At 39.4% G+C, this 26,876-nt stretch overlaps 1 protein-coding gene across 11 annotated transcripts; it reads right to left on the minus strand.

Moving 5' to 3' along the window:
* Positions 1–2,964: 2,964 nt before the first annotated feature.
* Positions 2,965–25,120, minus strand: ZNF658 (zinc finger protein 658). Of its 11 annotated transcripts, none has more exons than XM_063081050.1 (6): positions 24,996–25,108; positions 24,525–24,570; positions 22,802–22,860; positions 18,331–18,457; positions 17,976–18,071; positions 2,965–6,917 (listed from the first exon to the last, which is right to left on the minus strand). In XM_063081050.1, the coding sequence occupies exons 3-6, from the start codon at positions 22,814–22,816 to the stop codon at positions 3,928–3,930; spliced, it is 3,228 nt and encodes a 1,075-aa protein (XP_062937120.1). In that variant the 5' UTR covers positions 22,817–22,860; positions 24,525–24,570; positions 24,996–25,108; the 3' UTR covers positions 2,965–3,927. The 11 variants fall into 11 exon arrangements, with proteins under 11 accessions (XP_062937120.1, XP_062937123.1, XP_062937118.1 ...); XM_063081053.1 differs by having other exon boundaries at positions 22,802–22,828; positions 24,525–24,599; XM_063081048.1 differs by having other exon boundaries at positions 24,525–24,599.
* Positions 25,121–26,876: the final 1,756 nt, after the last annotated feature.

Raw genomic sequence — 26,876 nt, forward strand, 5'->3', positions numbered from 1 at the left:
GTGTGCTTTGTTATAAGCAACAGAAACAGACTAATACAATGTCTAAATTTAATTTTCTAATGTGAACCTTCCCATTCCTTTTAAATCTGCTCTTATTATTAGTACCATACAAATTTTCAGTACTTTAAAAAACCCTTATCCAGGCATTTTCCATCTTGCTTTCAATTTTTCCTAGCATCATACATTTTGTAGTTAATATGGATAATTATTCTTTATATTTCCTATTATTATTTGAGTTATCTAATACCCTGGGTTGATTCGTTCATGAAATGCAGACAAACTTTCTTCTAGTGTTTTCTCGAAGTCCAAAGGGCACTACTCCAGAGATTAAGAGGTACAGAATTGGGCACCACTCTTGCGAAGAGATGTGCAGATAAATAAAATCCTCTAGATAAAATAAGTCATGGGCAGCAAAGACAAGACAATGACTCATTCATATTACAATGAATGCAAAAAACAAAAATAATATGGATTTGGAACTTGAATCAGCTTGAGGTTATTTCTCAATTCTAGGTATTATGATTTTTAACCTATCTGTGTTAGTATTGTTGTCAACATTAAAGTCAGAAATGTGAAAGGAATTATGATCTTATTTTGTGAGCAATTTGATAGACTACTAATTTATAAAGGGAATCTATAGCAGGTAGCAAGCATGGTGTTGTTGTGGTCCCTTTTAAATTGATAGCTAAGGCAGGCGTAAGTTTTCTGGTTGGCAAGTTCAAGTTAAAATCTAAGGCCATTAGCAGTTGCAGAAAAGCATGTTGACAGGCTACTTTTGGAAGCAAATGAATAAAAAAGGGAGAGATGATGAAGGAACTGGCTTAGGATTGATTATCACTAGCCTAGTACTGATTATCACTATTCTAGTACTAACAATAAGGAACATAATGGGCAAAACAGGCTTTCACAAGCTTAGCTACTATTTCCAATACCATTTCTGAAGAAAATAGAAAATTTCCAAATAGCCAACAAATTAGTGCCATCATACAATCCATTTGTAAACCGGCAACTGCTTGTATAACCTTCCTTTTGTAAATTAGCAGCTTGTTGGATGACCAAAACTGTTCCAAAGTGCAGGGAAAAGTAACTTTACAGTAGAAAAACCTGGCAAACACAACCTCAACCAGGTGATCAAGGTTAGCATCAGTGATCACTCATGTTGACAGCATGTACTCCTGATCTGATGAGAACAGCATTTACCTCTGTGGTCTTCCTACCAAAAACCTATTAATACCAGTGCAACCATATATATATGTGTGTGTGGATATAAACCCATATGCATACATATAGACATATGCACACTAACACAAACATATGTATAGATATGTATATATCAAACAAACCCAAGTTGAGGGATATTCTACAAAATACCTGTACTCCTTAAACTTGTCAAGGTAATCAAAACATGGAAGGTCAGAAAATTGTCACAAAACAATGGAGGCTAAGGAGACATAACAATCAAAGGCATTATGGTATGCTGGATGGGATCACAGAGTAAAAGAGGACAATAGAGAAAAGATAGTGAAATTCGAAAAAAAAAATGTGTTTAGTTAATAATGTGTCAATGTTAGTTATGACAAATGTACCACAATGGTACATTAGTAGGGAAGTGGGTGAGAAGTACATAAAAACTGATTGTAATTTTTTCAAAAACTTATTCTATACTAAATTTTTTTAAAAAGTATTCCAGATCAATTTCCTCTCATCTACACTTTTCTGAAAAGCCAAGCCTGGGGGTGAGGTGCTCTTTGGCTCTCAATCCCTTGGGCACTGGACAATAAGCTTTAGTTGCCTCAAGGCAATGGAGACTGAAGAGGGGACACAGACTCCCCCAGCTGCTGCCACCTTTCTGCCAGAGTGACAGCTGAGTGTCCACTGTGCCAGTCTGCCCTGGTGTGTGATGATACACCCCATCCAATAGTGGGCTCTTATTCCTGGCTCTTGTCTTTCACAGTGATTCCACTGAACTGATTAACTACCCAGTGTCAAAGGAGGACCTGTTCTCCAGTTAATGCTAAAGATATGCCACCACCATTTCCCCCACACTCTCCCTTCACACATCACATGACATAAACAAGGGGTAGAGATGAGAAAAAATTTTCAGGGCGTCAACTGACTTACTGCCCTCATGCTCCATCTGCCAGATCAAACTTGCAAAAAGCAACATGCCCAGGGTTGAGAGAAAGTTTTAGTGGTCCAGGTTTTAAAAATGATTTTGTTTACTTTCTTCTCTGTGCTGACCACACCATGTAGGCTGAAATGATGGCAGATCAAGCAAACATTTTATTGGCTAAAACTCTACCACACTACATTGTTTTCCCAAAAGTGTGTCTGCTTTTCAGTACCAGAGCTGAGCTTCTGGCATGGAGTACCCCTTTTCATTCTAATTCCCAAAACTTCTGTCTTAGGTGGGTAGAAATACTACTGGTTTGCAATGCTGCAGTATGAGCAGGTATCATGATGTTGAAAAAAGAACTTATACAGGTTGCTCAAGCTGTATGTATGCAAGGAGGCTGAGGAGATGACTTGACTTGTTTTATACTCACACAGTGCAGAATGAACCACTAGAGTGGGATAAAATGAAGCCCCCCACCCCAAAGCCTGCTGATGTAAGAATCAGCAGCACCATCTCACACACACACACACACACACACACACACACACACACACACACACACACACACACACACACACACACACACACACACACACACACACACGAATGCTTGGGAAATGTCATGGATCTTCAAGGTCCTAGAAAAACAGAGCATGACTAATACTTAGACACAGAAGACAGGCCAAAATCTAACAGCATCAAGAAGGAAGCCAACAGAACAGAGACTGTCACTCAGAAAAGGTAAGTGGACATGTCCAGAGCAGGTTTGGCTGCTGGATCCTACTAGAACTCACCAGTAATAATCAATCATCTATTTATATATACTCATACAGATGTTCTACACAGCTCAGAGACTATTCACAAACATTTATTGGTGTTATCTACAGAATTCAAGTTATTCCTCCAGTCTTAAAACTTCACTTCTTATAGTGGCTTTATCTATAGGTAACTGTTTTCTTACATATTTTCTATAAAAACTTTTGATATTACATAAAAACACAAGTTTTGGTACATCACTTCTAGGTGAAGGTTTTATCCTCAATCTTGAAACTGATACATATCCTCAGAATTAATTACCTGAAACTAAACTTTCAGTATTTGTTGAAAAATGTCATTTATTCAAAACATAAAATTTTAGTCTACTTGATGTTTAATTCAATTCACTTTATGGTAAAGGCTTTTGTGTTTTTCCCTGAGATTTTTCAGATTTTTAATAAAGGATCAGTCATGATGTTGACAGAACTTTTCTTTCTTATATGTAGTCTCGGACATACAAAAAGTTGAATTCTTATAGGTCTTCTGAGGTTTATATCAATAGGAATTCATACCACTTAACAAGGTTGGCTAAACAGTGTGCACTTAACAGACCAAACCTTGAAGAACCCAACAGAATACAAATTTAACTATTGCTTTTCTAAAAAAGAGCCAATGGGCGAAGGTCTGGACTTGGAGAGTACTGTTCCACACAGCTGTTCAGATTCTAGCTTCCTTCACCTTGTGCTGTACCATGTTCAGTACACAGGGCCCAAGTTTGCTGTGGAAATCATCTTCATTCCACCTTAACATGGACCAGGAAGAATGTAAGGTGATTTGCTTAAGTGCCAGGCTTAAATGTAATAGCTATCATTAGCATCACATTCCATGGCCAGCCCCCCGCCGTATGAGTAACAAATTGAGAAATTTCGACAAGCTATGTGCCTAGCGTAAATGGAAATGTATAAGGGAAACAATTAGCCAGTTTATGTGACATGTTTCTCTACTGTGTGTTATCTAAGGTTTGAGTTCCTTCAGGACTTCCCAAGTTTATTACGTTAGGTTTTCTCTCTGGTGTGCATTCTGGTGTGATGTACTCTAAGAGCTGCCTTACGGACAAAAGTTTTCCCACATGCATCACACTCATAGGGTTTCTCCCCTGTGTGAATTCTCTGATGTACTCTAAGAGTTGAATTTTGGGCAAAAGCTTTCCCACATTCATTACACTCATAGGGTTTCTCCCCTGTGTGAATTCTTTGGTGTGCACTAAGATGTGACTTCTGGGAGAAACTTTTCCCACATTCGTTACACACATAGGATTTCACACCTGTGTGAATTCTCTGATGCACTCTGAGGGTTGAATTATGGGCAAATGGTTTCCCACATATATCACATGCATAGGGTTTCTCCCCCGTGTGAACTCTCTGATGTGCGCTAACATATGACTTCTCAGAGAACATTTTCCCACATTGACTGCACTCATAGGGCTTCTCCCCTGTGCGAGTTCTCAGATGTGCTTGGAGATGTGATGTTTTGGAGAAAGTTTTCCCACATTCATTACATTCATAGGGTTTCTCCCCTGTGTGAATTCTGTGATGTGCCCTGAGCGCTGAATTATCAGCAAAAGTTTTCCCACACTCACTGCATTCATAGGGCTTTTCCCCTGTGTGAATTCTCTGATGTGCACAGAGGTGTGTTTTTTGGGAGAAAGTTTTCCCACATTCATTACACTCATAGGGTTTCTCTCCTGTGTGAATTCTCTGATGCACTAAGAGGGCTGCCTTATACACAAAAGATTTCCCACATATGTTACACTCATAGGGTTTTTCTCCTGTGTGAATTCTCTCATGTCCACTGAGGTATGATTTCTGAGAGAAAGTTTTCCCACATTCACTACATTCATAGGGTTTCTCACCTGTGTGAATTCTCTGATGTGTACTGAGGTGTGTCTTCTGAGAAAAAGTTTTACCACATTCATTACAGTCATAGAGTTTCTCCCCTGTGTGAATTTTCTGATGTGCTCTGAGGGCTGAATTATGGGCAAAAGTTTTGTCACAGTCATTACATTCATAGGGTTTCTCTCCTGTGTGAATTCTCTGATGTACTCTAAGGGCTGAATTATGGGCAAAAGTTTTGTCACAGTCATTACATTCGTAGGGTTTCTCCCCTGTGTGAATTCTCTGATGTGCTCTGAGGGCTGAATTATAGGTAAAAGATCTCCCACATTCATTACATTCATATGGTTTCTCCCCTGTGTGGATTCTTTGATGGGCTCTGAGAACAGAAATATGGGCAAAAGACCTCCCGCATTCATTACAGTCATAGGGTTTCTCACCTGTGTGAATTCTCTGATGTGCTCTGAGAACGGAAATATGGGTAAAAGACCTCCCACATTCATTACAGTCATAGGGTTTCTCCCCCGTGTGAATTCTTTGATGTGCTCTGAGAACAGAAATATGGGTAAAAGCTTTCCCACATTCATTACATTCATAGGGCTTCTCCCCTGTATGAATTCTGTGATGTGCATTGAGGTGCGTCTTGTGAGAGAAAGTTTTCCCACATTCTATACATTTATAAGGTTTTTCTCCAGTATGAATTCTCTGATGTGCTCTAAGATGTGATGTCTTCGAGAAAGTTTTCCCACATTCAATACATTCATAAGGTTTTTTGCCGGTGTGAATTCTCTGATGTGCTCTGAGATGCGATGTCTTGGAAAAAGTTTTCCCACATTCAGTACATTCATAGAGTTTCTCTTCTGTGTGAATTCTCTGATATTCTTTGAGATAAGCTGTTTTGGAGAATGTTTTCCCATTTTCACTACCTTGATAGAGTTTCATCTCTGAGTCTGTTCTTTGGTGTCCTGTGAGCAGTGACTCATAAGATTTCCCACAGCCATTGTTATCATAATGTTTCTCCTTTGTGTGAATTCTCAGATGTTCACTGAGGTTTGACTTCCGACAGAAGGTATTTCCACATTCATTACATTCATAGAGTTTGATGCCCACATGAGATTCATGATGCTGAATAGGGTGTGAATTTGAACAAAAGGATTTCCCACATTCGTCAGCTTTCTCCCCTGAGTGGGTCTTCTGATGCTGAATGAGGTGTGCTTTCTGGTAAAAGGATTTCCTGCATTTCCCACATGCACCAGACTGGTAGAGTTTCTCCTTGGTGTGAGTTCTCTGATGGCCTAATCTCTGATAAAAGGCATGTATACATCCATTAAATTCACAGAATTTATCTTCAGTTTCTGTTTTCTGATGTATTATATGGGCTGAACTCTGGTTCAAGATTTCCTCACATTTATTGCTTTCAAAAGCACTCTGTCCTGTAACACTTCTTTGAGGTTGAGTGAGAGGTGACTTCCTACTGAAATTAACCCCACTTTCATTACATTCATAGTGTGTCATGGCCATGTGAACCTTATTATATTCCACAATGGTGATTTTATCACAGGATTTCCCACATTCATTAAGATCTGAGTATTTCTCACTTGTGTCAGTTCTTGTGTGGTTATAAAGAGTTGTTTTAATACAGTTTTTCCTAAATTCATCACCTATACATGACTCCTCTCTTGCTGGAGAACTCTCAGCTCTAATACAGATGATCTTATTATGTAAAACTTTTCCAAACTGATTACAATCAAAAGATTGCTCCGAAGTTTCAAATTTCTGATGCTGGTCTTTTTTATAACTGAGAGCTTTCACATTTTTATTATATTCATAAAATTTTTCTCCAGTATGTGTTTTCTCATGCTCAATATCAAGATGCAACTTTTCATGTGCACTCATACAATCAGCCTTCTTTCCTGAAGAGTGTCCTTCACTAATGATTAATTCAGAAACAATTGGCAAATTCATTCTACATGAGTCACATTTACAGGGTGTTTTTCCTGAAAAATCTGGAGGTGGCCCCAGATTAAGTGGTTTTTCTAAAACTTTCTGTCCTTCTTTACTCAATGTTTCATCATCGATGAATATTACTTGCCATAGAGGTGTCTCTTGTTTGTCCTGGTTCCCCTTGATGTGGACATCAACTTTGTAATATCCTAAAATGAGAAAAATTAAAAACATCACATAAATCTTATACTTTTCATGGAGAGGAACTTATAACCATGTTTTGTTATTTATTTTATTCTATTGTTCCTCGTCAGGTTTCCATAGGTTAAGTGATTCATACACACTGACAGACATACACTCTCTCTCTCCTCATCCATGTTGTTTAAAAAAAGGGTTTTATCTCCAGTGCCAGCCAAGATGGAGTAGCCCCTTTCCCAAGTCCTCCCTCTTACAATTAATCCCTGGACATTAACACATTAACAAACATACAAAGACTACAAAATGGAGAGAAAGTGGACCCCAGTTCTTAAGAAGTAACATAGTGCAGAATGCCAATGCTTTTCCTTCTGTTTCCCATATACTCTAGGCTGGGTGCTGAGGAAGCCTACGATCCAGACAACAGGCAAAGTCAAAAAGAGCTCTAAGAAAAGGCTATTCTTCTAGCCAAAGGTCTGAGGAAAAGGTGGTCTAACAGAACAGAAAAACTCCCTGACAATATTCATCATTCTTGAGCCAAACAAAGAAGGAATACTCCTCCTGTGGTTCCACTGAGGCAGAGCAGAGAGCTAATGTTCCATTGCTACAGAGACAGAGGATCTGCACATATCTGTAATATTTCCCTCCATGAGCCAACTTGGAAGCTCATAGGACAGATCATAGAGAATCCTGAGAAGGTTCCATTCTTGGGATATGTTGGAAGATGGTAATGGCAGTCACAGCCAAAATTCCACCTGAAACCATATTGTTATCTAACTTATGAAACAAACATCTTAATCTGCAAGGGCAAAAACAACAAATCTATTTTTTGGTTTTTTTGGTGGCTGGCTGGTAGGGGCATCCAGCCCTTGAACTTGGCCGTTGTTTTAGGATACTAAAACAACTTGTAGCAGCTAGGGGAAGAAAAAAAGTAAAAAAACAAAACAAAACAAAAAAACCACAGAAATAAGAGGCAGAAATACACGATAGGCCCAACACTACAGGTAGAAGAAATGAAATCCCTCTTGTGAAAACTACACCTCCAAAACCTGGAATTCACGTTCTTCTCAAATGTGCAGAAAATATTCATGAAGACAGATCACATTTTGGGCTATAAGTTTTTACAAATACAAAAGAATAGAAATCTTACAAGTATGATCTCAGGCCACGGAGAAATTATACTAGAAATCAATAAACACGAAGTTATCCAGAGAAATACGAAATATTTGTATATAACACATGTCTAATGAACCCTTGGGTAAAAATGGGAGTCTTACAGAAAACTGAGGTATTTTTAAGTGAATAAAAATAAAACCAAAACACATAGAAATCTGTGGAATCCAGTCAAAGCAGTGTTCAGAGATAAATTTGTGGCTTAAAATCTTTATATTAGAAAAGAAAGATCTCCAGTCAATGACCTAAATTTCCCCTTTAAGAAACTAGACAAAGAAAGGAAATTAAATCTAAAGAAAGCAGAAAAAAGAAAATAATAAAGATTAGACAGAAAAGCACAATGAAACTAAAAACAGAAAACATAGAAAATTGATCATATCAAAGCTTAGTTCTTTTAAAATATATATTTTGTTAATGATAAAAACCAACAGAAAAGAAAACAGAAGACACAAATTAGTAATATCAGAAATGCAAGAGGAGACATAACTAGTGACGCAACAGACATTAAAGAGATAATAAAAGGGGCCGACCCCGTGGCTAACTCGGGAGAGTGCGGCGCTGGGAGCGCAGCAGCGCTCCCACCGCGGGTTCGGATCCTATACAGGGATGGCCAGTTCGCTCACTGGCTGAGCGCGGTCACAAAAAAGGACAAAAAAAAAAAAAAAAAAAGAGAGAGATAATAAAGGAATATTAACAAAAACTCTGTCTTCATCAGTTTGGGCTGCTATCACAAATTACTGTAGACTGGGTGGCTTAAACGATAAACACAGATTTCTCACATCTCTGGAAGTTGGAATTCTGAGATGATGGTGTTTGCATGGTCACATTTTTGTGAGGGCCCACTTCTGGGTTACAGACTGCCTGCTTTTTGTTGTATCCTCAAATGGTGAAAAGAGAGCTAGCTAGCCTTCCAGCCTCTCCCTATAAGGGCATTCTGATCTCATTCATGAGGGCTCCACTCACAGTACCCAATTACCTCCTAATGGCCCCACCTCTGAATATATTACAATGGGATTAGGGTTTCAACATAAAAATCTGGTGGAAGGGCACAAACATTCAGTTCATTCCAAGCTGTATGCCCATAAATTTGACAAATTATAAAAAACAAACTACCACATTTGCTCAAGAAGAGATAACCTGAACACACCAATATCTATCTAAGAAATTGAGTATGTGGTAAACACACATACTCACACACTCAATAGTCCCCCCTTATCCATGGTTTTGTTTTCTGTGATTTCAGTTACCCAAAGTCAACTGCAGGCTGAAAATATTAAATGGAAAATTCTTGAAATAGACTATTCATAAGTTTTAAATTGCACACTCTTCTGAGTAGCATGGTGAAATCTTGTGCTGTCCTGCTCTGTACAGCCCACGAAGTGAATCATCCCTTTTTCTAGCCTGTCCATACTGTATGTGTTACTGTCCTTTAGTTACTTAGTAGCCATCCTGGTTATCAGATTGACCTTCTCAGTATCATAGTGCTTGTGTTCAAGTAACCCAAGTAACCTTTATTTACTTACTAATGGCCCCAGAGTGCAAGAGAAGTGATGCTGGTAATTTGGATATGCCAAAGATAAGATGTAAAGAGCTTCCTTTATGTGAAAAGGTGAAAATTCTCAACTTAAGGAAAGAAAAAAAGTCATATGCTGAGGTTGCTATGATCTACAGTAAGAACAAATCATCTGTCCATGAAATTGTGAAGTAGGAAAAAGAAATTCACACACAGTATATATAAGAAAGTACTACCTGCAGCTTCAGGCATCCACTGGGGGTCTTGGAAACATATCCCTCACAGATAAGGGGGGACTACTGTATAGACATAGTTCTAAATAACAGCACTTGGACCAAATAGGTTTTTTTTTAGGTTTATTTATTTATCAATATATATTTTTTTACATTTTAAGATGATGTTGCATAGCAGTTGGGGGGGAGGGAAGGGGGGAAGGGGAAAAGAAATAGGGTGGAAGAATGAGAAAGGAGGGGAGGCATGACTGAGACCCGTGGCACCCCCCTCATTCCTGCAAGGGAGACAAGGGGGCTCTCAGCAGTGGCTCAGTTGTTGCTGGGCTAGATGCAGATGTCAGAGGGCTGTGGCTGAAGCCCTCAGTCCCCCACTGCCCCAGACTGGGAGACCAGGGAGCTTTCTGCAGAGGCTCGGTGGACCAAATAGTTTTAACAAGTGAATTCTACCAAACATCCAAGGTAGAAATAACACCAATTCTACAAAATCTATTCCAGAAAACATAAGATGGGGGAATATTTTCCAAATAACTTTATGACACCTGCATTACCCTCATAGCAAGAGCAGAAAAAGACATAACAGAAAAAGAAAACTACACACCAACATCCCTAATGAACAAAGATATGATATCCTCAACAAAATACTAGTAAACAGAATCCAGTGTCACATTAAAAAGATCATGCACCATGATCATGTGGGATTCATCACAGGGATTCAAGGAAGGGTCACCATATGCAAATCTATAAATGTGATACATCACATCAACAGAATCAATAAAAAAATTATGATCATTTCAACAGATGCACAGAAAACATTTGACAAAATCCAATACCCCTTCCTGATAAAAAAACACTCAACAAATTAGGTATAGAAGGAATGTACCTCAACACAATAAAGGCCACATAGGACAAACCCATGCTAATATCATACTGAATGCATGAATATGGGAGGCTTTTCCTCTAAGACCCAGAACAAGATGAGGATGCCCACTTTCCCCACTCTTATTCAACATAGTATAAGTTCAAGCCAGTGCAATAATGCAGGAGAAAGCAACAAAGGGCATTCAAACAGGAAAGGAAGAAGTTGAACTATCCCTATTTGCAGATGACCTGATCCTATATATAGAAAACCCTAAAGACTCTGTCAAAAAATTACCAGAACTAATAAAAGAATTCAGTATACTGGCAGCATACAAAATCAACACACAAAAATCAATACCCTTCCTATACACAAACAATGAAATAGCTGAAGAAATCAAGAAATTCCTCCCATTCACAATGGCTCCTAAAAAAATGAAACACCTAGGAGTAAATTTAATGGAAGTGAAAGACCTCTGCAAGTAAAACTATAATATAAACATTGATGAAAAAAAATTGAAGAGGACACAAATGGAAAAATATCCCATGTTCACAGGTTGTTATAATTGATGTCATGAAAATGTACATATTACCCAAAGCAAGCTACACATTCAACATAATCCCTATCAAAATACCAACTACATTCTTCACAGAAATAGAAAAAACAACCTTAAAATTTGTATGGAACCACAAAAGACCCCATATAGCAAAAGCAGTCTTGAAGAAAAACAACAAAGCTGAAGGCATCACACTTCCTGATTTCAAAATATTCTATAAAACTATAGTAACCAAAACATCATGGTACTGGCATAAAAACGGACAAGTTGGCCAATTGAATAGAGAGCCCTGAAATAAATACATGCACTTCTAGTCAACTAATTTTCAACGAAGGTGCCAAGAATATACAATGGGGAAAAGACAGCCTCTTCAACAAATGGTGCTGGGAAAACTGGAGAGCCACATGCAGAAGATTGAAACTAGATCCCTATCTCTCACCATACAGAAAAATCTACTCGAAATGGATCAAAGACCTAAATTTAAGACCTGGAATTATGAAACTACTAGAAGAAAACATAGGGGAAATGATACGTGAAATGGGTGTGGGTAGTGCTTTCTTGAGCAAGACTTCACAGGCATAGGCAATTAAAGCAAAAATGCATAAATGGGACTATATGAAACTAAAAAGCTTCTGCACAGCAAGGGACAAAATCAATAAAGTGAAGAGACAACCTACAGATTGGGAGAAAGTGTCTGCCAATTACACATCACACAAGGGGCTAATGTCCAGAATATAAGAGGAACTCAAACAACTCAACAGCAAAAAACAAACCACATGATTAAAAAATGGAAAAAGGAACAGAAGAAATTTCTCAAAAGAAGAGATACAAATGGCCAACAAGCACATTACAAAACGTTCAACATCACTAATCATCAGGGAAATACAAATTAAAACCACAATGAAATATCATCTCACTCCAGTTAGATAGCTATTACCAACAAGACAGAAAATAACAAATGCTAGCAAAGAGGTAGAGAAAAAGGAACTCTCCTATACTGTTGGTGGGACTGTAAATTTGCACACTATTGTAAAAAACAGTATGGAGGTTCCTCAGAGAACTAAAAACAGATCTACCCTAAGACTCTGCTATCTCACTACTGGGTATATATCAAAACAAAAATGAAATCAGTATATGGAAAAGCCACGTGCACTCCCATGTTCACTGCAGCACTATTCACAATAGCCAAGAGATGGAATCAACCTAAATGTCTATCAATGGATGAAAAAACTGTGGTATATATACACAATGGGATACTACTAAGCTATTAAAAAAATGATATCCTATCATTTGCAGCAACATGGATGGAACTGGAAACCAGCATGTTAAGGGAAGTCAGACACAGAAAGACAAATACTGCATGATCTCACTCACATGTGGAATCTAAAAAAACAGAGTAAGGCAGGTTGGTTAGTTCAGTTGGTTAGAGTGCAGTGTTGTAGCACCAGTGTCAAGGGTTTGGATCTCCAAACTGGCCAGCCACTAAAAAAATAATTTGAATAAAAGCAGACAGTAGAATGGTTACCAGAGGCGGATTGGGTGGTGGGAGAAATTGTAGACTAACAGGTACAAAACTATGTGATCCACTCTAAGTGAATCACTGCACAGTATATGCATGCATTGAAACAATATACTGTACTCCACAAGTATGTACTAGTAAAGGTTAAAATAAAGAAAAAAAATACAACAAAAATGCAAAATTTCTAAAAAAAAAAAAGTACACACCAATATATAAAAACAAAATAAATCATGCCCATGTAGAATTTATTTCAAGAATACAAAACTGTTGCTATATTTTAAAAAATCAATGTAATCCATTATATCAACAGTGTAAAGAATTAAAACCACACAATTATATCAATTAATGCAAAAAATTTTAACAAAACTCAAAATCCACTCATCAACCTAATAAAGAGAATCTACAAAAAATCCTACAGCTAATGTCATACTTAAGAGTGAGAGACTAAATGTTTTCATTCTAAGGTTGGGCAAAGGACAAGGGTGTCTATTCTCACTACCTTTACTCAAGATTGTTCTGGAAGTATCAGCCAGAGCAATAGGGCAAGAATAAAATTAAAAAGATATAGAATGAATCTACACAGAAAATTACGAAAACATCTACAAAAATCTCCTTGAACGAATAAAATGTTTTTAACAAAAGTAGAATACAAGGCCAATATACAATGATATGCCTATAAACAATAATCAATTAGAATTTGAAATCAGAGAAAGAGTATCATTTAGCATAGCACCAACACACCAAAACCAAAAAAGTCTTGGTATCTCTATTCTGAAAACTACAAAACATTGATAAAAGAAATCCAAGAAATCCTAAATAAATGGATAGGGATATTTGCTTACGGACTGGAACACTCCACTCTATATTGTTAAGATGTCAATTCTCTTTAATTTGATATATAGATCAAAAGAAATTCAATTGAAATGACAGCATGCTTTGTTTTGTAAAGATCAGAAGCTCATTCTAAAGTTCATACAGAAGGTAAGAGTTGAAGGAATACCTGATTTCAAAAATTAATAAACAAGCTAGAGTAATCAAGTTAACATGGCCCTGGCATAAGGACAGATATGCAGATGAATGACAAAGAATAAAGACACCAGAAGTAGATGCACAAATGTACACTCACGTGTTTTCTAAGAAAGGTGGAAATTCTATTCAATGGAGAAATGATAGTCTTTTCAACAAGTAGTGCTAAAATAATTGGACTCCCCTTTTCAAAAATTAAACTTGACATAGAAGTCACCCTTTCTATGAAAATTAACACAAAATGGATCATAAATAAGTGTAAAAAGTGAAACTAAAATTTGTTCAAGAAATCATAGTTATAAATCTTGTGTTACTTTGAGTTTTGAAGTTTGTAACAGGACAACAAAAGCAGGATCTGTAAAAGAAAATTAATAAATTGAATTTTTCAAAATTAATGTTCAGCTTTAGCCAGCCTGCTCTGAAATCATGCCAGCAGGAGAATTTGGGTGCAGTGCTACTACCCGCCAAGCATGGATAGCAGTTCAGTTTCCCCAGTAATCTCTGGTGACACCATGGTGGGCAGGAGACGGTTTCCACATTAACATTTGGGCAGGTATGGGAGACCAAGCACCCTATAAAGGCCTCTGCTGACTCTAACCACCTTGTATTTCCTCAGGTGCCAAGACCCCTAGTTCATCTCCACTGTTTCTGCCACCATACAGTAGAAAGGAATACATTTACTCTATCTTTATCTTGGTTAATACCTTCTATATCTTATTAAATCCTTCCTTGCAAAGAGTCATAAACTTATTCTCCCATATCATCTTCTAGAATATTTGTAATTTTGCTTTGGTAATTAGGTATTCAAGACATTTGAGTCTGATATTTTTTTGTCTATATGGACACATCAAGATCCTTCCCCACTTTTCTGTGGTGCTACCTAACACCCACTGTCTATAAAGCACCTGTTTTTTTTCTTGAGCTTTCTATTCTGCTTCACTAATTTAGTAAACTATCCCACCCCCAGCTCCACACTACTAACCTACTCAGAGACTTACATCAAGTCTCAATATCTGGTTGGAGCACGTACTCCCACAATGCTCTTTATGACTGGAATTTTGATTGGTATTGCATTAAATCCTTATAAATATGTCACAACTTGAATTTATTACATAGGTGTTTCCTCTCTTTTGTCTTTGTTACAGTTAGCTAACATTTCATCCATTTTATTGTTTTTTTATTCTAACATTTTTCAGTTTTCCAGTTTATTAATTTCAAATTTTACTTATAAATTCCTCTGCTTTCATTAGTGTATTTTTGTTACTGTTCTTGCTTAATTTATTAATATACAAATGAGACTACAAATCTACATCTGTTCACTAATTTAGCTATATGTGAAGGTTTCTAATATACCATTACATTTATTATTTCATAAGTATCATGCAATTTGGGATGGATATGATTCCTTTTTTTATACATTGTTTAAAAGCGATAATTTAAAATTTTTTCACATGGAAAGATTTTTATTCATTTTATTATTCATTTCTAGATTTATAAAACTATGTTTAGGGAATATTATTTGTGGTGATTCTAATTTGCTGAATTTATTGGGCTTCTCTGTAGACTAATGCGATACTTTCATGATCATATGATCATTCCAAGGGAACTTGTTCTTTGTGTTCAGCACATACACGTGCGCATGCGTTCGCACACACGCACACACACGCGCACACACACACGTGTATGGCTCACTTTCACAAATATCATTTATGTCCTCCACAGGTGTACTCATTTAATGTCCAGCATACCTATTGTTTAAGCAGATGAGGTACTTTATGATGTGCTACTTCTAATGAAAGTTCTTAGAATTCAATTCTTGTGTTTTATGAATACTGATGTTATTTGTCATTCAAATGCTTACAGGTTTTCTCTAACCTGTGCTCTTAAGCTAGAGCAGCTTCTTTTCATTTAATGTACTTATTGTCTAAATTCAAATCTGAATGACAACAAAACATAACACCTAAATTATTTTATTTTTATTGACTCAAGAATTTACCATTCTTTTATTACAATCTCCCTAAGTTACTCTTTAGGGATCTTTTTTAGCCAATCAGTATGATCCAATCATTAACATTTCGTGACTGGAAGATAATTTGATCTAAACTACGTTAATCTTTACGTTTTGCTATTTGTTTATATGGCTTCACAACAAAACTTTCAGTAGGTATGCTACACTTCTAATAATTAAAATAATTTTACTCTTTTGTTCTAGCAATTATATAGAAAACTATAACTTTTTAAAATTCCTGGAATTGTTTATTAGCATAGACAAAGGCTAATGGGCACATGGAAAGATACTTGATATCATTACTAATCAGGGAAATTGTTATGGACTGAACTGTGTCCCCTCCAAATTCATATGTTGAAGTCCTAATCCCCAGTGTAACTCTATATGGAGACAAAGCCTTTAAGGAGGTAATTAAGTTTAAATGAGGTCGTAAGAGTAGGGCCCTAATCCAACAGGACTGGTGTCCTTACAGGAACACCAGAGTGCTCTCTACCCCCCGCCCTGCTGTGTGCACACAGAGGAAACGCCATGTGAGGACACAGCAAGAAGATGGCCATCTGCAAGCCAGGAAGAGAGACCTCACCAGAGACCAGTCCTATGGGCACCTTTGATTCCAGCCTCCAGAACTGTGAGAAATAAATTTCTTTCGTTCAAGCCACCTAGCCTATTGTATTTTACTATGACAGCCTTAGTTGACTAATACAGAAATGCAAATCAAAACCTCAATGACTACCCTTTCACATCCACTAAGGAGGGCAGAATCAAAAAGTCAGATAATAACAAGTGTGGGTGAGGATGTGGAGAAATCAAAACCCTCACGTGCTGCTGGTAGGGATGGAAAATGATGTCATCCCTCAGAAAAAGTCAGGCAGATACTTACACAGATAAATGCAGAGGTACAATGTGACTCAGTGATTCCACTCCTAGGTATTTCTCCCAGAGAAATAAATACATATGTGTCTGCAGAAACTCCTGAATGAATGTTTATATAGGCATTATTCAAAATAGCTAAAAGGTGGAATCATAAATGTCTACTGCCAGATGAATGAACAAAGAACAGCTGGTACATCCATATAATGGAATATTATTATTTGGCCATAAAAAGCATAAAGTACTGATGTACACTATAACATAAACCTTGTAAAAATTATGCTAAGCACCTGAAACCAACCACAAAAGACCACATATTGCATGATTCCATTTATACAAAATGTCCAGAACAGGCAAATCCACTGAGACAAAGTAGATGAGTGTGGAGTAACATTTATAAAGCAAATGTATTTCACAGGGCCTAGCTTCCAAAGCCCTGTAGTTTCAGGTATAGCCTAACTTTTTAAAATTACACATAGAAATGTTAAGCTTGCAAAAGACATGAAACTTTCCCCAGGCTAAAGTCTCTGTTGTAGATAAAGAATTGTAATGCATCAAAATTGCTGGCTCAAAGGGCAGATGTCTTTGGTGCAGGTTAACCTCCTGATTGATATGTTGAGAAAGTTACTTGACTGTTATGTAAACATACTGAGGAAATTGCTGTAGGCAAAGAAAGTGTTTGCTAAGAACAAGCTTTTGCTGGTGGATTGACTTAACCTTTTACAAATTGCATTATGGAATGTCACTTTGTTTATTTCACTGATGTTACTAGTTTCCACTGTTTAACTATACTTAGCCATAACTCTGCCCCATGCCCTTGTGTTCTTTGTAATGATTAAATCAACTGAATTTTCTTGTGAAACTTCCTTGTCTTTACAATAAAAGGGAGAAACTAACTTTGAATCGGGGCTGTCACATTCAGCTTTCTCCTCCTGATGGGGAAATTACTGAAGTGCAGTCCTTCCAGGCTTCTCAATTAATTTACGGTGCTTTGAGTAATTGAATAATTCTTTTTTACGTCTCTGTTACACAGGGAGAAGTGTAACAGATGAGCAGTTGCTTAGGGCTGGGGGGATAAGAGGGTGATAACTAAAGGGCATGGGTTTCTCTTTGAGGTGATGAGTAATGACCTGTGGTGATGTTTGCACATAGTTGTGAATATACTAAAAATCACTAAACTGTACACTTTACATGGGTAAACTGTATGATATGTGAATTATATCTCAATAAAGCTGTTAAAAAGAAGAAAAAACTTTCAAGGTTTTCCTCCCCCTAAGGTCTCACTACCCCAGGTCTCCATCTGTCAATGCTCACTCACCTGGGTACTTCTGATTTGGAAATTCATCCTCTAATGACCATGGTTCTTTTCCTTGCTCCAACGTGAAGATCACCAGGGGTTTGGTAATGCAATATCCTGTAAACAATAATTGCAGGCACACATGGAGCAGATGCATGGGCTTCTGGGTTTGTGAAAGTGGAAAGAAGATATGGCAGCAAGCGCAGGTGCTCGCTGGTAGTTTTCAATGAGAAAGTGATGACAAGAACATTGTTTCTCTTTCTCTAAAGATCCAAAACCTGAACAAAATTAATCCCTATAACGTGTCCCTATGCTTTGACCTTTTTAAAAAACAGAAATATATTCTTGAGGGAGCCAGAAGATAAGATCTGCTCACCCAGTGAGACCAGGTGGCTGTAGTTCTCCAGCATCACATCTCTGTACAGAGTCCGCTGAGCAGGGCCCATGTGCTGCCACTCCTCCTGGGAGAACTCCACAGTCACGTCCTCAAATGACACTGATCCCTGTAACACATTTTGTTCAAAGGTTCAAAATTACTGACATAGAATATACCTTTGAGAACACTACTTTTCCTGCTTACTCCTGAGGCTCGAAAACCAATGGTTATAAAGGCCTATTTGGACCTAATTTGGTCTTAAACTTCGGGGTTACTTAACGTAATTCATTTATATATACTTATATGAATTATAAATTTTTTTAAGACAAAAAATTTCAATTTAAATAGAACTCCTACAACTTTCTTTCCACATCCCACCAGATTATCCCAAATATTCTCTAGGATGTTCACACCCTCCTTGGGCATCAGCATTGTGAATAATGGGGGCCAAGGAAGAGACACATGTAAGTTCTGGAGATAGTACACCTGACCAAACTTGCATATAAGTAAATGTGTAAAGATATATAGATCTATAGCTCATAAAAAGCATATAACAGCATACAAAGGAGTTGTAAACAGAGACAGCAGTATGAAAGAACACCTCTGTGTTAGTCAGTTTTCTGCTGCTTAAAACACAATAACTTAAACTGGGTAATTCATAAAGAAAACACATTTATTTCTTATAGTTTTGAAGGCTGGAAGTCCAAGGTCCGGGTGGCACATCTGGTGAAGGTCTTCTTCTTTGAGGGGACTCTCTCCAAAGTCCCATGGTGACATAGGACATGACACAGGGAGAGCTGAGCAAGAGATCTCTAACATGCTTCTTCCTCCCCTTATAAAGCCACAAGTGGCACTCCTGTGATAACCCATTTATCCATTAATTCTTAATCTATGAATGGATTAGTCCGTTAATGAGGACAAAACCCTCACGATCCAATCACCTCCCCACAGTCCCACATTTCAACACTGCCACACTGGGGATCAAGCTTCCAAATGAGCTTTGGAGGGGACAAACATTCATATCATAGCAGCTACCTACACCGAAGTAACAGCAATAGATTTTAAGAATAGGAATACAGTCACATTGTCACACAGGAGAAGGAACAATCATTTGATAACTACTTTGTTGTGCAGCTACTCAGGCTAGCTATACAAGCAGCTTCTTTCTTTTTTATTTTTAATTTAATTTTACTTTTAATTAACAGAAAGACAAATATCACAAATAAGAGATCACTTACATGTGAAATCTGAAAAAGTCAAACTCATGAGTGTAGAGAGAATGACGGCTAACAGAGGTGGGGGTGTGGGGGAAGAATGGGGAAATGGTGGTCAAAAGGTAAAGTTTTGGTTAGACAGAGGGAATAAGTATTAAGATCTTTGCACAGCATGGTGACTGCAGTTCATAATAATCCACAGTTCAAAATAAGCCACTTCTTGGTGCTGAAAACTGGTATGGGGGTCCCCAAAACTGATATTTGAGAAACAAAAGGAAAAAAATGTGTTAGAAATGTAGTGACATAGATCTGTTCATGTTGCTACTTCAGGGTCTATGGAACGTAAAGCAGAGCTGTCCCAGCACACAAATGATTTCAGAGCACACATGGGACGTGTAGGATGAAGACAAGCATTTAGGAGTCACGAGCAATTCAGGTGGTAATAGTAGTTATTACAGATAATGCAACAGCTCCTTGGGCACAGAGGGATTGAGGAAAGAAAAGTATCAAAACAACACCTGAGGAACCATGGATCTTAATGAGGCTGGCAAAAAATAAGTACAGGCTAGAAACACAGAGAAGAAGTTTTCTGAAAACCAATAATAGAATCAAAAGAGGGACATCTTGGAAACTGAGAAAAGAGAAAGTTTCCACAACAAAAGACTATAAGTTCAAGCTAACAAGTGACGTCAGTGAAAATAGTGAAGTAAATACCTAGGAAGATTTTCTCTTCCATAAGATTGGTAAGATTCTGGGAAAATTTATGAATCAACTTTTTTCAGAACTCTAGAAGCTAACCAAAGGCATGTAGCAATCTGTGGAACATTTACACAAGAAAAATAGTTGCATCATAATAAAAAAAGTGATCTTGTGTCATTTAAATTTGCCGTTTCCATCCCTTTCTCCCCAATTCCACAGTAGATTTGGGAACCAAGAGTCTGAAATGTCAGTGAAATTCAGCAGCCTGGCAACCCCTGGAAGAGGCAGAACTGCAGAACTGGGTTGGGGTTCTGTCAAAGCCTCAGTCCCAGTAAACTGTCATCATGTGACCTGTGTGGTGGTTTCCTGGAAGACTCTCTTGCAGGGCGGCTGTTTGGAAAGCCTTACCCTCAGAGGATCAGTCAGAGACATTTAAAGGCAACTGTTTAACTTAGCAGCTACCTGAGGTGGTGGATAACAGTGGAAACAAAGCCTAATCACAAAGCTTGACAGGAAAAGCTGGGGAATGAGATGACCATAAAGGTTTTGAAAAGCTCCAGGATGTTCCTGAGAATCTAGAAGGCCACATACATGCGTAGAGCTGAGCATATGTCCAGTGCTGTGATCATGCCCAAGGAAGGCATGAGAAGGCCCTGTCACCTCTGGGTGATCTTGAGGTTTGGAGTAAGTAGGAAGTGAAGGCTAATGCAGAGGTGTGAACTGCCTGGATGATTGTTGAAGGAATGTACCAACAGGCACACAGTCCCTTTGGAAAAACTGGGAGACTTACTGGTTTCAGGCATTTAAGAAAATTTCTGCAGACAGTTCAATGCCACACATGACAAGAAATACAGGCTCTACAGAATTAGTTAAAAAAAAGTTGCTAAACATATAAATTTCAACAACAACCCCAATGGAGAGGAGAAATTCTGATTTCTAGGGTACTACATTATTTTATTTAAAGCATCCAGTTTTCAATAAAAAGTTTTAAAACAAAAAAAGAAACAAGAAAGTAAGGCCCATATATACAGGAAAAAAGTGTAATCAACAGAAACCACTCCTAAGTGAGCAGACATCAGAAATTAGACAATGATTTTAAATCAGCTATTTTGGGGCCTTAAAAACTAACGCCACCTTAAGTGACATTACAAGTGGCGCCATTATGGGCCCACAAGGGCGTATTAACGTGGCAGCCTAAGACGGCGCCGGGAGGAAGTAGGGTGGGAGTATCCGCGGGAACCTTGCCTTAGCCCTTATTGGCCAAATACGCGCTTCCGCACTCGTGAACACTGCATGATTGCAATAGCGAAGCATTGAGACAGGATGCATGCCCTTGACCTTTAAGCTGATAGGATTATGTTAAAACCTCCCCTCCCCATCTGCCTATAAAAGCAAGTGCTTGTGTGATAATAAATGGAACTGCTGGACAGAACCCTGGGCGCATCTGAGTGTACTTTACCGGGCTGGTTGGGGCCGGTGGCTGTGCTCACCTCTCTTCATGGCTCTCTTCCCCCGTCTCCTCCTAACGGGGACCGGAGGGAAAGAGGAATCCGGGCCATTCGCTCGCCCACCAAAAGTAATGAGGCTAGGGCTGTTCGGGTCGGCTGGCGGCGGACCCAACAAGCTATTTTAAATATAGTCAAAGAACTAGAGGAAATAGTATCGAAAGGCTACAGAAAAGTATGAGTACAATATCTCACTAAATAAAGGATATCAATAAAGAGAGATTATGAAAAGGAACCAAAAGGACAAGAGAAGATGGCTCCATGAAGACATTTGCAGGGGAAGGACAGGCTAGTGGAGAGTGTCACTGACAGAGAACTTTTCCAGAAGGACAGAGTGGGAAGAACAGGCAAGTATTGCAGAAAAGTCAAATAAGAAAAGGATGAGGCAATGCCCAGTGGATTGACCTCTAGTCCCATTAGGGTAACTGGAGAGCATAGGCAAGTGGGAAGAGAGAGCAGTGCACCACACCAAGATTTAAAGTTGAATGCCAAGTGTGGAAACATTGGAGAGATAAGAGCATTGTAAACTGTCTGCTGAGCAACCCGAGATCCTGGGTACTAGAAATATTTATGCAAAGTCACTTTAAAGACATTCAGCTGATTCATTAGAAAAATGTCTAATTCAATCCCGGTGAGTCCTCGAAAAACAGTGCTGAGTTCACATTTACCCTTATGTTTTCTACTTCTGTAGAAGAACAAGTAGAGGCAGCATTTTGTGTTATCTTAGTGAGCTGTTCAATTCCATGAGGGATCAGTTTGCTTTACCTTTCCCATCAGTGTAAACCTGTAAGTTCTGTCTGCCTGACACCTGCCATGGCTGTCAAAAACCTCAGAAATAAATGTGGAGCTCAATAAATAAATGTAGATCTGTGATATCGGAGGACCTGCGTCTATTCACGTGCCACCTTTGCTCTGCTGTTCATCTGTATTTCTGTATCTTCTACAGATGTGAATGACCCATTTCTGTTTCTACTTTTCCACCTTAATGTGTAGACACGCAGACCCTTATAAAATCCATTGCAAAACAAAGTGGTTATTAAAAACCAAACTCACCAGAGGTATGTCCATTTTCTGCTGGTCCTGGAAGAGTGCAGAGAGCTGTGAAGGTTCAGCTGGGGAGGATGAAAGAGAAATGGGGTCATGGGAGACCTGGTCTGCCTTGTAGTTCCTGTAACTATACACCTGCCTAAAAATCTCACCACACCAGCTGGAGAAAAGGCTTCCCAATGGGAAATGTCCCTTTGACTCTTGAAAAGGGACAGGAAGGACCACACAGAGGTAGCAGAACCTGAACGTGTGCGTCTCTGAAAATGATCATGTGGGCTTAACTTTGCATTTTCACTGAGCAAGGAAAATTGTTTTTTGTTGATGTATTGACAATGTATGTCCCCTTCTGACTGACTAAGAAGTAAAAATAAAACAACAGAAGACTGGCTTAACAAGTTCAAGTACACAAGAGATAAAACCCTCTACCTTCATGAAAACTCATTTCAAAAACTATTCAGGCTTGCTTATTAATCGAGTTCTTGTCTTTACACCCAGAGTTAAAGCTTCCACAGAAAACTCTGAAATAAATATGGAATGTTTTATGCAAAGTATATATTCTTAAATTTGTTCTAAATTGGTTGCCAATTCTAAAAAAAGACCTTTTCATAAAGATACTTACGGCACTCACCTATGTGAGTGAACAGCCCTGTGCTTAGTTCTTGGTCCTGCCCTGGGTAATTCTACAAGTTATTCATTTCAAAACCAATATTTTGGTGCTTTCAATATAGAAAACTCTTCCTCTGGTATAATTTATTTTCTATGTTCAAAAAAGAGGAAGCATCAGCCTATGGTAAATGCCATCATGACAGACAGACATGGTGTGAAAGCGGCCCAGAATCTGGAGAGAGGGAGGAGAGAATGAAGGAAACTGGGTGTATTTAGGATTTTGTCAGTGGATTACCTCTTCCCTGAATATCATGCCTACACCACTCTTCTAGGAAAGCACCCTTTTCTATTCAGTCTGGCAGTCACCCATCCCTCTCAACTCCGAGTTACCACCTACTGTAAGGTGGCTCAAGGCATCCAGAGTCACACAGTCTGTGACAGCTTCTGGATGTGTGGACATTAACAAGTCTGATTCACGCTATGCAGGGAATCAAGAACTGCCTCTGGTGGAGTTAATCAGGATGTGGTTCTTTCTAGAATCTTCTGCCTCTGCCCTAAAGCTCTGGGAGAGGTCTCTGTCAAATGGACTGTTCTTCTGAGTGGCAGTAATCCCTGGGACTCCCTCTTTCCTGACTTATAAGAGCTGCTTTGCTCCAGAGGAGCTGGGGCCTGGGCCTGAGAAACAAATTCACTTCATCTGAAACCTTCATCTAACACCCTAAACCTGACTCATTTGGAATTCACTAGAAATGTGCTATCCAGTCCCTGTAGCCATGAGCCATATGCAAGAACTGAACACCTGCAGTTTTGCCAATGCCACAAGTAAAAGTAATATTTAGGATCTACTCAGTGTCATAAAATACATCACTAAAATTACTTTACCTGACCCTTCTCTTAACTGTTTTTACCGTAGCTACTGAAGAATTCTAGATCCCGTCTGTGTTTGTCTTTCCAGTGCACAGCACTGCACTGGAACATCAACTTGCCTTCGAGGACAGACACGGCCTGGAACATCAACTTGCCTTCGAGGACAGACACGGCCTGAACAGCGCAGGAGGGTTCCCGGGCCTCAGTCTGACCCAGGGGCTCTGCAGACACCCCACAAATCCCAGGGTGTATTTACCACATGAGATTAGGTCCACATTCACTTCACGGTCATCCCTGTAGATCTGGGGACGGGCCACTCTGCGTAAGTGCTCTGAAGGTTTTAGGAGTATAGAAGCTTAGGAAGAGCAAGAGACGGGGAGCAAAACCGTCCGTGTGTGCACCCTACGGCTCCCACCCACCCTTCACGCCCTTGCGCATCCCTCATCACAGGCCTTTCATATGTAAAGTGTCATTTTTATAACAAGTAGGGTCGTGGCGAGGCTTAAATGAAATACCAAACGAAGGGAACAAGTGTCCCCAATCATGGTAGCATCTTATACTCCCGGTGATCATGGCAGGCACCTGACACAACGTTCCACAGATGACAACGTGTTTAACTCTTGGAACAACGCCCCAGTGACTAGCGGCACCTCCTGGGCTCGCGCGCGCAGCGACCGCGCTCCCTTCCCGCCCGCCCCGCCGCTCCTGGGCCCCGCACGCAGCCCACCCGTGCCGAGGGTCCCAGGCCGCTCGGCGCCCCGTCTGGGGCCCTCACCCCACGCGCTGCCGCCGATCCCACACAGGCCCCAGAAGCCGAGACACGGTCCCTCAAAGGGGCCGGAGAGGCAGGACGAGGACGGAGGGCGGGGCATGCACATGCGCAGACTGAGCCCCGAGGGTCCATCCCAGCGTGCCGCGCGCATGCCCACCACCGACCACTACAACTCCCAGAAGCCTCTGCGGCCGGAAGCGTAATTCTCCTTCCTCGGCGGGCGGGCGGACGCTACCGTTGGTTCTCGCGGCCCGGGTTTAACGACATCCTGCGGTGCGCGGTTCTCATCGGAACCTGGCTGCAGAAGAGGCTGCGACAGACGTTAACAACGGGGGAAACGTGCCTGCGGACTGAACACGAGGAATAGAATGACCCTTACTTTTCTTAGTGTGGTGGTGATAGGAGGGCGGTGCAGATTGTTCTTATTTGTCGAAGATACTTACCGAAACGTTTACCATCACGTCCGGTAATGGTCGTTTAAAGTCGAACTTTAAAATAATTCAGCAAAGGGCCGGCCCCGTGGCGCACTCGGCAGAGTGCAGCGCTTGGCAGCGCAGCCGCGCTCCCGCCACAGGTTCGGATCCTGTGTAGGAACGGCCGGTGCGCTCACTGGCTGAGCGCGGTGCGGGCGACCCCACAACCAAGGGCTGCGATTCCCTTACCGGTCACAAAAAGACAAAAAAAAAAAAAAAAAGAAAAGAAAAAAAAATTCAGCAAAACAATTCGAGGAAGCAAATATGGCAAAGGGGAAAAATGGTTAAATTTGTGTAACATATGCATGTGATGCTCATTTTACTATTTTTTAATATTCCGAGTGTTTGATTTCTCTTTATTTTTAGTGTTCTCCACGGTAAATGACATGTGAGGGGGTGTTGGAAGTGGGGAGACTCTTCTGTCTCTTTAGAAACGTGCCTTTCTACTCCAAGCTGCCATGAGGGGTAAGGGTACGTACACATATGTCTTATGAATAAAGTTGTAAACTAGGACCGTGAGACACGGGAGTGTCGTCAGTGACCAGCAGGGTGTGTTGTGTGGGGGGAGGGCGTGGAGGGAAGCTAGCACTAGCCGTTCACAATTACACAAGTAATCCATGAAAACACATGCAGCCCAAGTAAGAAATGATTATTGTGTCCACCTTGCATTTCCACGTGGTAACATTTCTTGAAATTTAATGTGTGCACCCATCTGGCTTTTTAACAAATTATGGATGTAGGAGCGAAATAACATGGATGTTTATTTTATTAATAGGCTCTTTTTAGAGCCGGTTTTGGCATACGAAATAATTGAGCAGAAGGTACACATGGTTCCCATAAACCCCCTCTCATCTCCCCCCACCACATCTTGCATTAGTGTGGTCAATTTTGTACAATTAATTCATGAAGTTTATAGTTTACATTAGCTTTCACTCTTTGTGTTGTACAATTCTACAGATTTTGCCAAATGCATGATATCATCTGGTCTGATTTCCACCAATTCCATGATGTAATATCCACCATTACAGTATCACACTGAATAGTTTCATTGAACTAAAAAATCCCCTTGTGCTCTGCCCCTTCTGAACTCCTGGCAACCACTCATCTATTTACTGTCTCCATCTTTTTGCTTTTTCCAGAATGTCATATAGTTGGAATCATATAGTATGTAACCTTTTCAGACTGGCTTCCTTAATTCAGCAATATGCATTCAATCTTCTATATGTCTTTTCATGGCTTCGTAGCTCATTTATTATCTCTGAATAGTATTTCACTGTATGGATGTATCACAGTTTATCTACTCATCTATTGCGGGATGTCTTGGTTGCTTCCAAGTGTTTGCAATTATGAATAAAACTGCTGT

The sequence above is a fragment of the Cynocephalus volans genome, chromosome 16 (genome assembly GCF_027409185.1).
Source record: "Cynocephalus volans isolate mCynVol1 chromosome 16, mCynVol1.pri, whole genome shotgun sequence".
NCBI classification, from domain to species: domain Eukaryota; kingdom Metazoa; phylum Chordata; class Mammalia; order Dermoptera; family Cynocephalidae; genus Cynocephalus; species Cynocephalus volans.